Raw genomic sequence first — 15,535 nt, 5'->3', positions numbered from 1 at the left:
TCCTTTTATACCCCTTTTCAGAATGCGCCTACGCTTCACGGAAAGAAACATTTCAATTTATTCGCCCAATCACGACTCGGCTGAGCGCGAGGCTCCGTGCGATAGAGAGGTAAATAATTGCGCCCGATAGGCGACGGATGGCGCGTCGTGATTGGTCGAACGCGTTACGGCGCTCGATTACGTGAATTTAACGCTATCATTTTTCGTTCAAATCCTAATTACTTATAAACTAATTAGGCTATCGCTTCGAAATTACGTAACAATGCACCTGACACTAGGGTCATTCACCTCGAGTGGAATGCACCTGCGTTTGTTTACGTTTTTACACAATAGAAGAGGTGATTAGCCGTCCGGGCCATACAATAGACTGGTTTCGCGGCTCGCCTTGAGCTCCATTGTTATCGATAACGGAATATTACTATGGAAATGGAGGTTATCGTGTTACGTAAGTTCCCAGCTACGTTTTAAAACTATTTACATCTTCATATGTATTATAGTTATCGAGTTATTGGCTTGGATTCGAGTAATCCTAAGGCAATTTTCGGGTGAAAGGAAAATGATTTCGGAACTTTAAGGAAATATTTTTAGCCAATCAGAGGAGAGTTCGGTTTTCTCGCTCTAAGCCTCTCACGTTAGTGCTTATTGGCTATTAATCGTAGTCCAATGGACAGTCTGAGTTTAGATTGAACTTTGGACTCGGTTTCCGCGACTTGGGAAGGAAGGAATATGGGAATTGCCTGCTATCGAATACATCACATATGAGTCTTATTATCATACTTAATAATCGGAATTGACAAAATTAACTTAACTAACGCAGTTCTACCCGTTTCCTACCTACGAAATAATCTTTATTGCGAATACAGTCTTAATCGAATTCTTATGCTATTTTACATATATTTCGACGCGTCGCTAACATTTTGTCCCCGCAGTCGAAGACTCCTGGTGCATGGGTTGCGACGCGATGACCGCCAGCCTGCAGCTGGGCCTGCGTAGCGTCCCGTGTCTCGTTCTGATGTCAGCGGAGCGGACCCGTCCATCGGGTCCCGGGTAGGTAGTCTCGACGACGCCTCGGGGCCACACGCTGCGTGGACCATTGGGTTCAGCGACGATGACCACATCGCCTGGTTGAAGTTGCCGCCCTCCGTCGTGGGACGACTTCCTCGGTGCCAGTAGAGGAAAGTACTCTTTGGTCCAGCGCCGCCAAAAGTGGTCGGCAAGCGCTTGGGCCATCTTCCATTGCTTCTTCTCGTTCTCGTCGTAAACGCCAATCATCGGTAGGTTAGCGTTATGAAGAAGTAGAAAGTGTGCTGGAGTCAAACTTTCTTCGGAGTCTGGATCGACGTTGACATGTGTAAGTGGTCGTCGGTTGACGATATTCTCTATCTCGGCGAGTAGAGTTTCGAAAACTTCGGGTTTCGGTGCTCGTTCGTTGAAAGTGTAGGACATCGCTATCTTAACTGTCCTTATCATTCGCTCCCACGCGCCCCCGGCCGAAGGATTGCCAGGTGGGATGAATTTCCACTCCATTCGGTTCTGAGTGGCGTAAGTTTGCAGTACAGGCAGCCATTGCCGGTACGCCTCACGTAGTTCCGTCGCCGCCGCCCTGAAGCACGTCGCGTTATCGCTGTACATCGTCCTGGGCCATCCTCTTCTCGCGGCGAATCTTCGTAGTGATAGTAGCGCGCTGTCGGTTGAAAGACTGTGCACGCTTTCAAGGTGAATAGCGCGCGTCACTAGGCACGTGTATAGACACACCCAGCGTTTTTCTCTGCGCCGTCCGATCGTGACGAACATCGGTCCCATGTAGTCTTGTGCGGTGTGAGTGAAGGGACGTTGATACGCCTGTAGTCGCTCGGGCGGGAGATCGCCTAAGGGCTGCGCTCTCGGTGTTGCTCGTCGTAGTGTGCATAGCGCGCAGTTTCGAGCTACAGACTTCACGGTCGGCCGCAGATGTAGTATCCAATATTCTTGTCGCAGTTCGTTGATTACTGCTTCGTTGTGAATGTGCGCTGATCGTCGGTGAGCTCGCAGGATGAGTAGACGGGTGAATGGCTCGCGGCCATCCAGTATTATCGGTTGTAGCGCGGTGTACAATACTGGAGCGCTGCCCAGCCTCGTCTTCATGCGTAACACGCCGTCATCGCCTAGCTCGGGTGCCAGGTCGTATAATCGCGATTTGCGATCGATGAGCCTATTCTGGTTTAAGGCTCGAAGCTCTTCGGGAAAGCTTCGTCGTTGACTGTATTGCAACCACATGTGTTCTGCCTTTCTCAAATGTCTGACTTGTAGCTGCAAGGCTTTATTCTTCGTTCTCATTTTCTCGATGAATAGCAAGACGTTCGCTGTCGCGTTCAACAGTCTGTCGTAACTGCTAAACCGTCTCACGTCTGGCAATACGCTCGAAGGGTCTGGCTTCGCTGAGATGATCGCCAGTGACGTCTCAGTTGACGGCCTCGCCTTCCTCTCAGGCAGGTCGTCTGTTCGATTCGATGTGTGACTAGGCCATGATGTCTCGGGTCCATAGAGAAAGCGCGGTCCTTCGTACCACTCGTCCTCGATGCGCACGCTCTGCGCTGGTTGGCATCTCGTCGCTCGATCTGCGGGGTTCTGAGCGGTTGGTACATACCTCCACGCGTCTCTATCTGTTTTCTCGGCGATCTCCGCAAGTCGGTGTGACACGTACGGACGATAGTTTCGCGCGTCATCGCGAACCCATCCGAGAACAACCATGGAGTCTGTCCAATACGTCACCTTTGTCACAGGATAACGCTGCTCGCGTAAAATTGTCTCCGCCAGCCGCACGCCGACGACTGCTGCGGTTAATTCGAGCCTGGGAACTGTCATTACCTTTAGCGGGCAAACTCGGCTTTTCGCTATAGCTAAGCTCACTTGCGTTTCCTCCTCGTCGTTCGATACTCGCCAATAGGCCGCCGCGCTGTAGGCCTCGGTCGATGCATCACTGAAAATATGCAGTTCTCTTCTAACTGCACCGGTGGGCGTGGCGTATCGTCGGGGTATTCGCAGCGCGGACACGTCGCTCAGTGCCCTCAGCCACCGGAAAAAGTCCTCCGCTTCCTCCGCCGGCAGCCGCTCGTCCCAGTCCGTGCCCTTTGTCCACACACGTTGGAATATGATCTTAGCGCTTATCATATACTGCGCTATGAGGCCTAATGGGTCGTAAACTGACATTACGGCACTCAAAAGTTCCCTTTTAGTGGGCGATCGCTCGTACCTTTTCACGTCGTCTGGCACTCGTAGCATTTTCGTGTTGTACCCCAGCGTATCCGTCTCTGGGTCCCACGTCATTCCGAGGACGGTCTGTTGCTTTTCTCCGAGATGAGAAGGTCCCGTCGCTCGCTCCTCCGGATCGATGTTTCGCATTAACAACTCGCTGTTGCTAGCGTAGCTGCGCAGCCGAAAGCTAGCCTCCGCGTGTGCTAGTCTCACCTGTGTCGCTGTTGATATGAGTTCCCGTTCTGTCTCATATGATGCCACATAATCGTCCATGTAGTGATTATTATGGATATCGTAGACCGCGTCCGGATAGCGATCCTTGTTGTCCGTCGCATTCCTATTCCGCACCGAGTGTGCGAGAAAAGGAGAAGAGATGTTACCGAAACATACCCGGTTTAGCTGGTACGTCCACGGTGTCACGTCACGCCGCGATCCCCTCCAGATGAAGAGCTGACTATGCCGATCCTCTCTTCGCAGCTGTATTTGAAGGAACATTTCCTGTATGTCCGCGGTGACGGCGAATTCCCACTCACGGAATCGAAGTAGTATCCCCAGCAGGCTCTGTAGTAAATCCGGTCCCGCGAGGATGAAATCGTTCAATGCACATCCCTGACTTTTCGCGGCGCAATCGAATACAGCGCGATACTTTCCTTTATTTAGATTGTAGACGCTGAAATGGGGCAGAAACCACATCCGATCTGACTGCGGTGGTTCCATGATGCGCTCTGCGTACCCCTTTTCCAGAAGCTTGTGTATCTGTGCTTGATACTCGTTGGCGAAGTCAGGATCTCTCGACATGCGGGCTTCTAGATTGCGTAATCTCGCCTTCGCCATGTTGAAACTCGGTGGCAGCTTTATGTCGTCGGCAGCCCATAGTTGGCCGACTTCGTATCTCTGTCCTACCTTCTTTACTGTTCGTTCGAATGTATCGATCGCTCGCTGGTCGTCGGGTCGAATGTTGTCCTTTGCCGTTATGCCAAGCGCCTCGACTGCCCAGTGTTTCTTGACCTGCTCCACGAGATCACTGTCGTCACTGTGGCAGTGCATCACGACCTGCTCGTTATTTGGTACATACCTCGGCATTCGCCCGAAGAAAACCCATCCTAACGAGGTTTTAACTGCGCACGGCTCGTCCTCGCCGCCCTGCCTCACCTCCGTCGGGTTTATAAGATGACTGAAGTCTCCGCCTATTAACATCTGCGGCACGCCCATGCCCGTGTAGCACTCGTCGCCCAAGTCCGCCAGATGTTCGTATTCCAATAGACGCTTCTTATTTAATGACTGCGAGCGTATCCCTAGTCCGTCTACCGTTTTTAGGGATATATCGTATGTCAAGCCGCCACGAGCGGGGCTTACTTTAGCCTTGACCGTCTGTGTCACTGAGCTAAGTTTCAACCGCTGAATACCTCTTATGCATAGCGGCTCGTCTTGACCGACCGCGCCGATCTCGTCCGCGACGTCCTGGTCGATCATTGACAAGGTGGATCCATCGTCAAGGAAAGCGAAGATATGCGCCGTTCCCTTTGGACCTGATACGGTTACGGGTAGTACCTTTAGCAGCACGCTGTAGTCCGGTGTTGACGACACGTACACGCGGGCGTCGTTCTCGTCGTCCGCAGCTCGCGGCTCCGTCGTGTCCGCTGGCTCGGCCGATGACGTCACTGCTGACGATGTAGGTACTGACCTGATTTCTTGTGTTAGCACCATAGCCGTATCCTCACGCACTTCCTGCGGCGAGTCCGCATGAAGCAGTCGATGGTGTACGTGAGGACAGCCTGCAACGCCGCACGCTTTGGCCTTGCATTGTGTTTTCATATGCTTCGCGTCGATACAGCGATAGCATATACGATTTAATTTCGCCCACTCCCATCTAGCGCCCACGGATTGGGCGGCTAACTTGCGGCAGTCCGGCGTCAGGTGACCGCCACCGCAGAACAGGCACGTCGTCGAACGGGATGTTGTGGCTTGACGTGTCGCGTACGTCACTTTCTGCACCTCGTGTTGACGTCCTGTGGGAGCTCTCGGCGGGTTGTGCGTTGCGGATATTTTCACGCGAGCGCCGGCTGCGCGCGCGTGCGGCACTGATAACGGCGCCTGCGCTCGCCTCGGGGCGGCGCGGGCGTGACAGAAGGACATCTCCTGTTCGCTCTCCTCCATGAGGAAATCCGCCAACTGCAGAATCTCCGGGTCCTTGCTGTCTCGATGTTTCTTCGCGTAGTCGCACCATCTGCTTCGAAGATGCGGCGACAACCTGTCCGTAACCTCTCTGATGAGCATGGGGTTATCGGCATAGTGCCTTCGATCGATATCCATAACTGTAGATACCACGTTCATTATTTTTATCGCGAAAGTGTTGAGGTCGTTCGCGGTAGGCCCCAACTGCGGCAACTTTCGCAGGTCGTCAATCGCCTTGTCTAACAATACCTCGCTGCGTCCAAACTGCTTTTTCAGTATTCTCACGATCATATCGGGTCTGGTGGCTGTCGATAACACGTGAGACACACACGTCTTTGCGTCCCCGCGTAAAGCCATCCTGAGCCGCGCCACGTTCTCGTAGTCAGTAAACTTATACCGCTTCGATGTCTCTGCGTAGGTATTGTAGAAACTTCTCCACTCGCTGACGTCTCCGTAGAAATGCGGCAGCTCGAATATATCCTTCGGGGCTGGACGGGCCGCCATCTGCATCCTCTCGAACAGGTGCAGCATGGACTCTGCTACAGTACCTTCGGTGGCGCGCGTGTGCGCCGTGTGCGGAGTACGCGCGTCCAGCTGTGGCGACGTCGATCGCTCGCGACGCGCCGGCGGCGTCGTCGATCGCCTGCGTCGCTCCGGTGGCGATATCGATCGCCTACGCGACTCCGACGGTGGCGATATCGATCGCCGATATACCTGGCGGTCCGGTGAGAGGCCTCGAATATGCCGCTCCGCCTGCGCAGGTCGTCTCGGAGTCTCGTACTTGGGTAGAGGTTCGTCGGTTAACCTCTTACAAATGGGTTTTGACGTCGCGTCTCGCGAGTTCTCTAGCCATTCGTCTAATCGATCTTGATTCGAATTCCGCACGCTACCAGCAGATTCGTGCTCGTCTGCGCTATCCGCATTAGCGCGGATCTGCAGTTTTCTGGCGTCTAGCCGTTTACGTACCATGTCCGCTTCTAGCTGCAACTCCCTCCGGGATATCTCCGCTAGCCGTTCGCTGGCCTCGAGCTCCGCCTGAGACAGCTGCGCTTCTATCACAGTGCGACTGCTCGCATGTGATCTGACGGACTGAGCTTTAATAATTGGTTTATTTACCTCCTTGGTAGTTTCCTGCAGCGACTTTCGTTTCTCGGTAGTTCTGTCTATGACGGCAGCCTTGGGATGTCTAGCTGGGATCGGCGTGGGTCTGGAACGACGCCGTAACCGCTTGGCTAAATCCCTTCGCCATAGCAATGTCGTGTCGTAGGACGGTGACCTCGGTGTCTCTACGGTTAATCCATACCTGAGCGTGCTGTTAGCTGTCGCCGCGCCCATCGGTTGCGCGCCGGCGACGCTAAGCCCTTCCGTTACGCCAGCGGGTCCGGAGGAGGTGAGGGAGGGCGCGCCGCGTCGGCGCCCATCGCCCTCTCAGCGCTTGCGCGTGCGGCCTCTCGTTCGCGGGCCGCCGACGCGCCTTCGTCGAGTAGTTGCTGCCTCTCCTCTTCGCTCGTCACTGACGCAGCTCGGTTGGACCTGGACCTCGTCCTTACCATCCTGTCGTCGCTCATGACAGGTACGTCGCTGTAGACCCGTAGTCCGCACGAAGATCCGGCTCGAAGGACCAGAAACTGTTGCAGACCGCGTCCGCAAAGCTTCCTATCGACGGCTCGAAGTGGAGAGAATGTGCTGGAGCTCGTGCGACTCACTCTTTCGTCCCGGGCCTGTACCTTGAGCTTCGATGTCGTCCTCAGCAATCAACCGTACCGATTATGATTTTGGAATACACTAACTAAAAAACGAATCAAATCAAATGGTTTATATTTACAATAATCAACGACTCTAATTTTAACGCGGTTATAAAAATACTCCTAAGCTAATATCCTAACGAAACGCTCGGTACGGACGATACGTCGCGATGCTGTCGTTTTCTGCTGCTGCCGCTACCCGTCGTGGAGGGTGGCTGGCTGCTGGCTGTAGGCTGCTAGCTGCTGGCTGTAGGCTGCTGGCTGCTGGCTGTAGGCTGCTTGTAGTAGGCTGCTGGTTTTCCTTGGAGGCTGCTGGTTCTTCTTGTTCCGGTCGAATTCGAATGTCCCATACCGAGCGATCGTTCCTTTTATACCCCTTTTCAGAATGCGCCTACGCTTCACGGAAAGAAACATTTCAATTTATTCGCCCAATCACGACTCGGCTGAGCGCGAGGCTCCGTGCGATAGAGAGGTAAATAATTGCGCCCGATAGGCGACGGATGGCGCGTCGTGATTGGTCGAACGCGTTACGGCGCTCGATTACGTGAATTTAACGCTATCATTTTTCGTTCAAATCCTAATTACTTATAAACTAATTAGGCTATCGCTTCGAAATTACGTAACAATGCACCTGACACTAGGGTCATTCACCTCGAGTGGAATGCACCTGCGTTTGTTTACGTTTTTACACAATAGAAGAGGTGATTAGCCGTCCGGGCCATACAATAGACTGGTTTCGCGGCTCGCCTTGAGCTCCATTGTTATCGATAACGGAATATTACTATGGAAATGGAGGTTATCGTGTTACGTAAGTTCCCAGCTACGTTTTAAAACTATTTACATCTTCATATGTATTATAGTTATCGAGTTATTGGCTTGGATTCGAGTAATCCTAAGGCAATTTTCGGGTGAAAGGAAAATGATTTCGGAACTTTAAGGAAATATTTTTAGCCAATCAGAGGAGAGTTCGGTTTTCTCGCTCTAAGCCTCTCACGTTAGTGCTTATTGGCTATTAATCGTAGTCCAATGGACAGTCTGAGTTTAGATTGAACTTTGGACTCGGTTTCCGCGACTTGGGAAGGAAGGAATATGGGAATTGCCTGCTATCGAATACATCACATATGAGTCTTATTATCATACTTAATAATCGGAATTGACAAAATTAACTTAACTAACGCAGTTCTACCCGTTTCCTACCTACGAAATAATCTTTATTGCGAATACAGTCTTAATCGAATTCTTATGCTATTTTACATATATTTCGACGCGTCGCTAACAGAAGTAATCGTCCTTTCCTTGTCACTTCCTATTATAATTAAACGATAAACCCATTACGATGATTCATTACCAGCCTTCAGCGTCACGATGATTTATCGATATCAATTTTTTTAATGCTTATCGGAGTTCACTGCCTGAGATTGACCTAGAAATGTGAGTTTGAGATATAAATAAAGACACGTGGCTGATAGGTGGTGTTAGGATCTCCCCAAACATATCAACGCTGGCTTTCGCCGACCAAAAATTCGTTAGCCTCCCCCCTCACATCTAGCGTCTCGCGAGCGTAGCGTCAGGCCAACTGTATGGCAAAGCCTGACGCTGCGTCGGCACGACGTCGACGCGGCGTCTTTTTTTTTTCCATACAGTTGGCCCGACGCTACGCTCGCGATACGCTAGATGTGGGGGGACTCCTTCATGCGTCTTCATACTAAGGAGCAACTTTTGGTCGGCTAGAGCCGATTCCGCGTCTAAGGGTTTAGCGAAAACCCTTAATATATAAGCTCTTATTCTTGACAACATCAACGTATTGAAAATATGCATACGCTCGCATGAATGAAGTCGAATGGAATAGTTTTATTCCTAAAGCGCTATAACAGCGTGGAAAGAATTCGCATAGCAGAAAAACATATAACAGACACGCCAGTTAACAAAAGGATATTAAGAATACTATTGACACAAATAGATACATATGCTGAAGTAAAAATTTAAAAATGTATTCAGAAGAAAATGGAACAGGACGTGCAAACGAGATATACTTATACATTTGAAACGTTGTTTGTTATTCAAGTATTCGAATTTATTTTCTCAGTTGAATATTTGAAACATATCGTTTGTAAACAACCCCGTTGCAAAATCGTGGCGTAGTGGGTGAGTCTTTGAGGTCAACGCAGCACTGCGTTCAACGACTTTTGTCCTCGTACTTGCAATCCGAATCTTTGTGGCGAAACGGGTTTCGGCCGAAACTGTATTCTTTGCCATAAAAGGCTTGGATGTTCAATATGGGATTACTGGTGCGGTATCATTATTGGTGTCTTTTGTTTCATCGTTTATTTCTTATTTTGGTATAATTTTGTTCGTCACTTGTTCCTCTTGTGGCTCATTTGTCATTATCCACTTTGGTCAAAGACTGAAATTTGACTTTATTCGTCTTGTGGGTTTTTTGTTACTAATGAATACTTTGGTCTCAAACTTGTTTTTGATATGTTTTATTCGTTTTACTATTGATAACCTGTGTTTGAAGTCATTTTTCAACCCTACTTATAAAGTGACTTATTATATTAACAGATCTTCTCTATCCATTGCCATTCAGGAGGCCTAGCCCAGATAACAATTATTAGTAGGAAATGATTGTAAATTTAAACGAATTTACTAGTACGGAGATAACCAGAAAATTTTTCATAGCATCGGTCATCACTATGTCGGGCAGACCAAAAAGGAGATGGCGGATGACCTGGACGCATTCTACCCAAAATGGTGGGAAATTCTGACAACAGGGATCGGTTGAGTGGAAAAAACGGCTAGGTGATAATGAGGTTTTCCTGTTTGAATTTAAATCACTAGTAGTGGAGATATTATTGAACGAATTTCCGAAGCGAGTGGGACAGGTGAGGCCTTTGCCCAGCAGTGGGACACTAAAAGAGGCTAAAAAAAAACCCAGTCATCACATCACATGTTTCATTTTTGTTTAGGTGTTTTTTTTAATTTTGTATCGTAGCATCAAACCTGAAAACCACAGATACACTCCTGCGTAAACATTGCGCTACCGCACACAAGTGTTGCAGCTCCTTTATCCCGTCTTAATTTAAACTAAGCATTACCCAAGTTAAAAATAGCGTCAGTGACTAAGCTAATCGTTTCTACATTGTCTACTGAAGAGGGGCTATTATAAGAAAAGTGTATTTTAACCGACGGCGTAATTGAAACAGTCTTGAGTCTTGTAACTCGGTCGTGTAATTTCTTTAATTACTTTAATAATTTAAGTGAGCGAGGTGTTGGTATGCTGTTTCAGCTTTGGATTAGGTATTGTGATTGTGACGTCAGATATTCTAAGAAACTAGTTTCTCTAACAGATTTACTGAAACTGGTGGATCTATTTAATGTCGTTAAATCAGCTCAGTGTAACTTGTTGAGCGTTGAAATGTGAATGGACTTAATGGACCATCGAATCTTGCAACCGTTGAGACATGAAAACTATGTAGTTATTAAATTATAATAAAATGAGAAACCTTTCAGAAGTACACACTTCTGGGCGGTTAACAGTTTGGAAGGTCTTATAATTTGCCTCAATATACCCGTTTGATTTCAATGAGATCGCTTCTAGAGTGGTCTTGAAAACCAAACCCAATATAGCCTATTCAGCAGGGTTAGCACATGATTGCCGCGAGAGTATGTCGCGGCGAGAAAGATCACACGTCTTCTAATTGTACCTATTAATGAGTAATGACAGGGAGGGGTAGTCTATCACGCATCTAACACACAAGTCAGAGAGTCTCAATTTGTTTCATTTGTTTACAGAAGTGGCGATGGACGCGAACCGAGCGTTCTGTCCCCGCGTCGGCTGCGACACCGTCGTGTCAGTGCGCGCCGCCAGCCCAGCACACTGCCCGACATGTCGGCACGACTTCTGCTCACAGTGCAACCAGGAGGTAAGATTCTCTTAGACACAAACGCGTATGACCTATCATCCGACATTTTTTCAAGCGGTGACTATCTTTAGAGTCTGTGGTAACTTTGACTTGAACACCTTAATTGCCAAGAGTGGCACTGAAACCACAGAATACATAATAGTACAAGTACAGAAGGCTCACTCCTTGATGTTCACAAAATGCCGCCATTCTAAATTCTTACCTAAACGGACCTCACGCGAGCAGTCGTCACTTCTGAATGGGCCGCGAACTCGCGGCTGCTGGCATGTACTTGTAGCGCGGCTATAGAATCGCTTAGTGAGCCGCCCCTGCTGAAACTTGAGTAGGCTCATGTGTTTTGAGAATACTGTTTTGGGTAACTGTTCTTCGACTCACCAATGGAGCGGCAGCCGATATTCAAGAGACTTCGTGTTTGTGGACACAATGAGTAACGAATGTTGCGCTTGGCCCAAGATCTTTAGGTCGGATCTTAGGTCATGAGTTCTCAGAGCACCTGACTGTACTAAAAACAACTTGTCCACAATATTAATCGTGAGAACAACGGACAAAATCTACAGACAATACTCTCACTCGCTATAAAAGTACGAGAAAAGCGCAACAAAAACCGTCAGTTTTCACCATAACGAACCGCGGCACCCATTGTCCATAGCTTTCCCGACCTATTGTGCTCATGCGCAGTGTTATTGCGATCTTACCAAGAGGCGTAGTCGAAAGAGCATTTTACAAACGTTTTAGGGTTCCGTCCATGCTGTGGTAAACGATCTCCTTGGAAACTTTGTGTCTATATTAGCAAATAAAGAACTGAATACTGAAAAACACAATGGGACCCAAAAAACGATGGATTGTGTGAAAGAGAACATAAGAAAGGAATGTGCTAAGATGATGAAAGATAGAAGAGAATGGAAGAAAATTCATGCACTGAACCCACGTAACGTAACGAGGAAGAAGTGCGTCTGTTTACCTGTCTCACCTGTCACAGCCTATTTGCTCCGAAACTACTAGATAAGAATGGGGCTAGACGCCAACATGCGAATTGTTTATGCTCCTTAGCGTGGCTTATTCATCAGTTTCATCACTCATCTTTACGACAAATACACAAGTTACAATTTACAAGTGGTTGTCAATGTCTAGTTGAAAAGAGACTTCCGCTTGTAGCTTCGAGAAATGGGCCACTGATCGTACAATTGATGCAATTTTCTCTGTGAACCAGTGGGAACTCACCTTTATGAAAATGAAACACTTGTTTTCTCACAGATCATAGTGTCATTTACAAAGACACGTGCCTTTGTTTCTATTGTCACGCGATTAAAGGTTATTCGTGCGTCACAGCGAATGGCACGATGTATCAGCTGCGAGCTTATCACACTAGAAAGATAAGATAATGCTTGGTATGTTTTGCGATGACGTTATTCGCGCTGTCGTTATCATTTATCATAGATCTGTATTGTCATTAAGATAACGTTTTAGCTATGGCGCCGCGTCGTCTGCACCGACATTTTCTTGCATAATGTTATTAACATTTTCATGTTAAAACTTGCTGGGACACAATAGAGAATATGGGTCTTTATAGATAGTTTTTCTTATATTTTATGCAGCCTAGAGTGTAATTATTTACATCATGTCAACCTTAAACTCTTCTACATCAATTTTGGAAGATTCTAAAAAAAAAAAAAAAATGGATGTGCAGAGTTTAGTTAATGCTTATATTGAATCGCTAGCTATTTCTACGGGCATTCATGTCGCCTCCAGAATGGCGACAGAAGAAAGGCTAGGATTTATAGAAGCGTCACAATGCCCTCGCGAGCGCCACTTAATGTAAAAGCTTGCCCGGGGCAAAGAATATTGCCTTTCTTTAGTAGGTTTTATTTATAGTGGAGACTAGAGACCCTAGAGTGTAGTTTAAATTAACCCTTTCCTAGGCAGTGTATCTTTCAAGATACCTCTAACTATACACCTTGTTTTTTCAACAGTCATTTGCTTCATCATACGTAAGTAACTATAATTAAATAGTTTCACCCTACAAGCATGACTCCCGCTTAAACCGTATAAGATATGTACCAAATAAGTTTTTTGCAAAAATTTCATTTTTGGCACAAGCTATTATCGCCGACTGTACCTTTCTTTCAACAGTCATGTACTGCTCTCCGAGACGTTTCTAAAAACCCTTACTCGATGGGGATACTACGTTTCATGATAGGGTTCCTATGACCACCTTTCTGCTCCATCATCAGATCAGCTCCACGATACCATAATATTGCATTGTCACGTGATTTTGATATGTTGTTGTTTTCTGCTCAATCGTAAACTGGGAAGTGGGTCAAATTCAGCTTCTACGTTTTGACGCACACTAACATACTAACAAGGCAAAGTTGAATAAAAGCTAGTAAAAAAAAAAGATTCTTTACTAGTTTTTAACTACCGGCGGATTTATAGAAGCACTACGCCCTCAAAAGCACCTTGTTCGGCCTGAAACCAATGAATCGATTTCAATGAAAGAGAATATTATATTGTGAGGCCACACAGACCAAATAGCAAAGAAAAGCTAGATATTTTTAACGCTAATATTAAATCAAAGTCATACGTATTATAGATTCATACGATTTCGACAGCCAATGTCTTTTGGCACAGCTATAATTAACTATGTCCTAGTTTTCGTCTCGAGTGCTAACATTTATCATACGATTTATTGCGCTTCAATGTTCTGGTTAAGATTAATCTTATTTATTACTAGTTTAATATATCTCATAAATTTTGAGTCGTCTGGTGTGTGTTAGTATTGTTCGTAGTTTGACATGTTAAAGATAACGTAAACAAAAGAGTGTCGCGTAATATATTTAAAAGAAATAACAGCCGAAAAGTCGTTTAGATATAGAGCCTGGCCTAAATTTCTTTAAATTGGTCTAAATGCAGGATCTAGTATATTTTTTAAATAGTTTTCGTTTTTTTCGTTACATTTTAATTATCGAAACAGCTCTTGGTGATCCGTATAGTATTGTATTTGTAGCATAAATGATATCTAGAAGAATAGAATTTTGAAGTAATCGTTTTCTATTTCTTTTAAATGATAAAATCTTTTGAAATTTCAAAAGATTCTTCTACTGGCTTAAATCTAGTTAATGATATTTTTGTAACTCAAAGGAATATTTTTTTTGCTCTAAATTGGTGTCTATTTATCCCAACCAAAGTAGCAAAGAAACGATTATAAAATAAAAATTGTCATAACTAGTCATAACAGTGATCTGATGATCTCGTATCACGAGTAACATGTAACAAAAATATGATACAGCAGTAATCAGTTGTAACTCACGTGTAAATGCCAATTTATTGTTATTGATGGCCATGTTTGCTAACATTCTTGTTTACAACCATATTTGTATCTAATCGCGTAACGGCATCGGACAGATTTATTATAACTTATTATATCTGCTAGCCTAGCCAAGGTGACCATCGCGGCTACAATAACGAAATGCTTTGTGCAATATCACTCTACTATATCAGTTATTACGCGATGGTACGCAAATGAGCAGACAGGTGGCCTGATGAACACTCGGAACTAGGGATGTCACGAATGTCGCATGTGTCACATTCGCGAATGCGAATGCGAATGTGCGAATGCGAATGCGAATATCGCTGAATTTCATAAAAAACCAAAATAAAAACCAAGCAATCACCAACAACCCGCTGGGTAAAAATGCTTACTATTGGTCAAAATGCCGAGTACGAACTTCACGCCGTACGAATTTGAGATATCTGCGCATGCGCGAGTCGACAGTCGACAAGTAGCAATTGGAGCGGCCGGCGCGGGCGAGGAACAAGCTGCGACTTGCACACATTCGCATTCGCAAAACATTCGCATCGTTTGAAGCGAATGCAAATGTTTAAAAGAATACGAATCTTTCGCATATGCGAATGCGAATGCAATTATTCGTAACATACTCGGAACACCAAAAAGGTTGGAGGTGCGTTGCCGGCCTTTAAGGATGTACTTAATGGATGTACGCCCTTTTTAGGGTTCCGTAGTCAACTAGGAACCCTTATAGTTTCGCCATGTCTGTCTGTCCGTCCGTCCGTCCGTCCGTCCGTCCGTCCGTCCGTCCGCGGATAACCTCAGTAACCGTTAGCACTAGAAAGCTGAAATTTGGTACCAATATGTATATTAATCACGCCAACAAAGTGCAAAAATAAAAAGTGGAAAAAAATGTTTCGTTAGGGCACCCCCCCTACATGTAAAGTGGGGGCTGATATTTTTTTTCATTCCAACCCCAACGTGTGATATATCGTTGGACAGGTATTAAGAAATGAATAAGGGTTTACTAATATCGTTTTTTGATAATATTAACAGTTTCGGAAATAATCGCTCCTAAAGGAAAAAAAAGTGCGTCCCCCCCCCTCTAACTTTTGAACCATATGTTTAAAAAATATGAAAAAAATCACAAAAGTAGAACTTTATAAATACTT

At 46.4% G+C, this 15,535-nt stretch overlaps 1 protein-coding gene across 3 annotated transcripts in view; it reads left to right on the top strand.

Moving 5' to 3' along the window:
* Positions 1 to 15,535, top strand: part of LOC125232221 (E3 ubiquitin-protein ligase RNF144A) — a 269,452-nt gene that overhangs the window by 215,519 nt on the left and 38,398 nt on the right. For all 3 annotated transcript variants that reach the window (XM_048137858.1, XM_048137860.1, XM_048137859.1), the window contains one exon: positions 10,947 to 11,077. In XM_048137858.1, coding sequence (XP_047993815.1) covers positions 10,947 to 11,077 — 131 coding nt within the window. The remainder of the gene's footprint in view (positions 1 to 10,946; positions 11,078 to 15,535) is intronic.

Source organism: Leguminivora glycinivorella, chromosome 12, assembly GCF_023078275.1.
Source record: "Leguminivora glycinivorella isolate SPB_JAAS2020 chromosome 12, LegGlyc_1.1, whole genome shotgun sequence".
Taxonomy (NCBI): domain Eukaryota; kingdom Metazoa; phylum Arthropoda; class Insecta; order Lepidoptera; family Tortricidae; genus Leguminivora; species Leguminivora glycinivorella.
The sequence above is the reverse complement of the archived record's forward strand: the minus strand, read 5'-3'. Positions and strand labels throughout refer to the sequence as shown.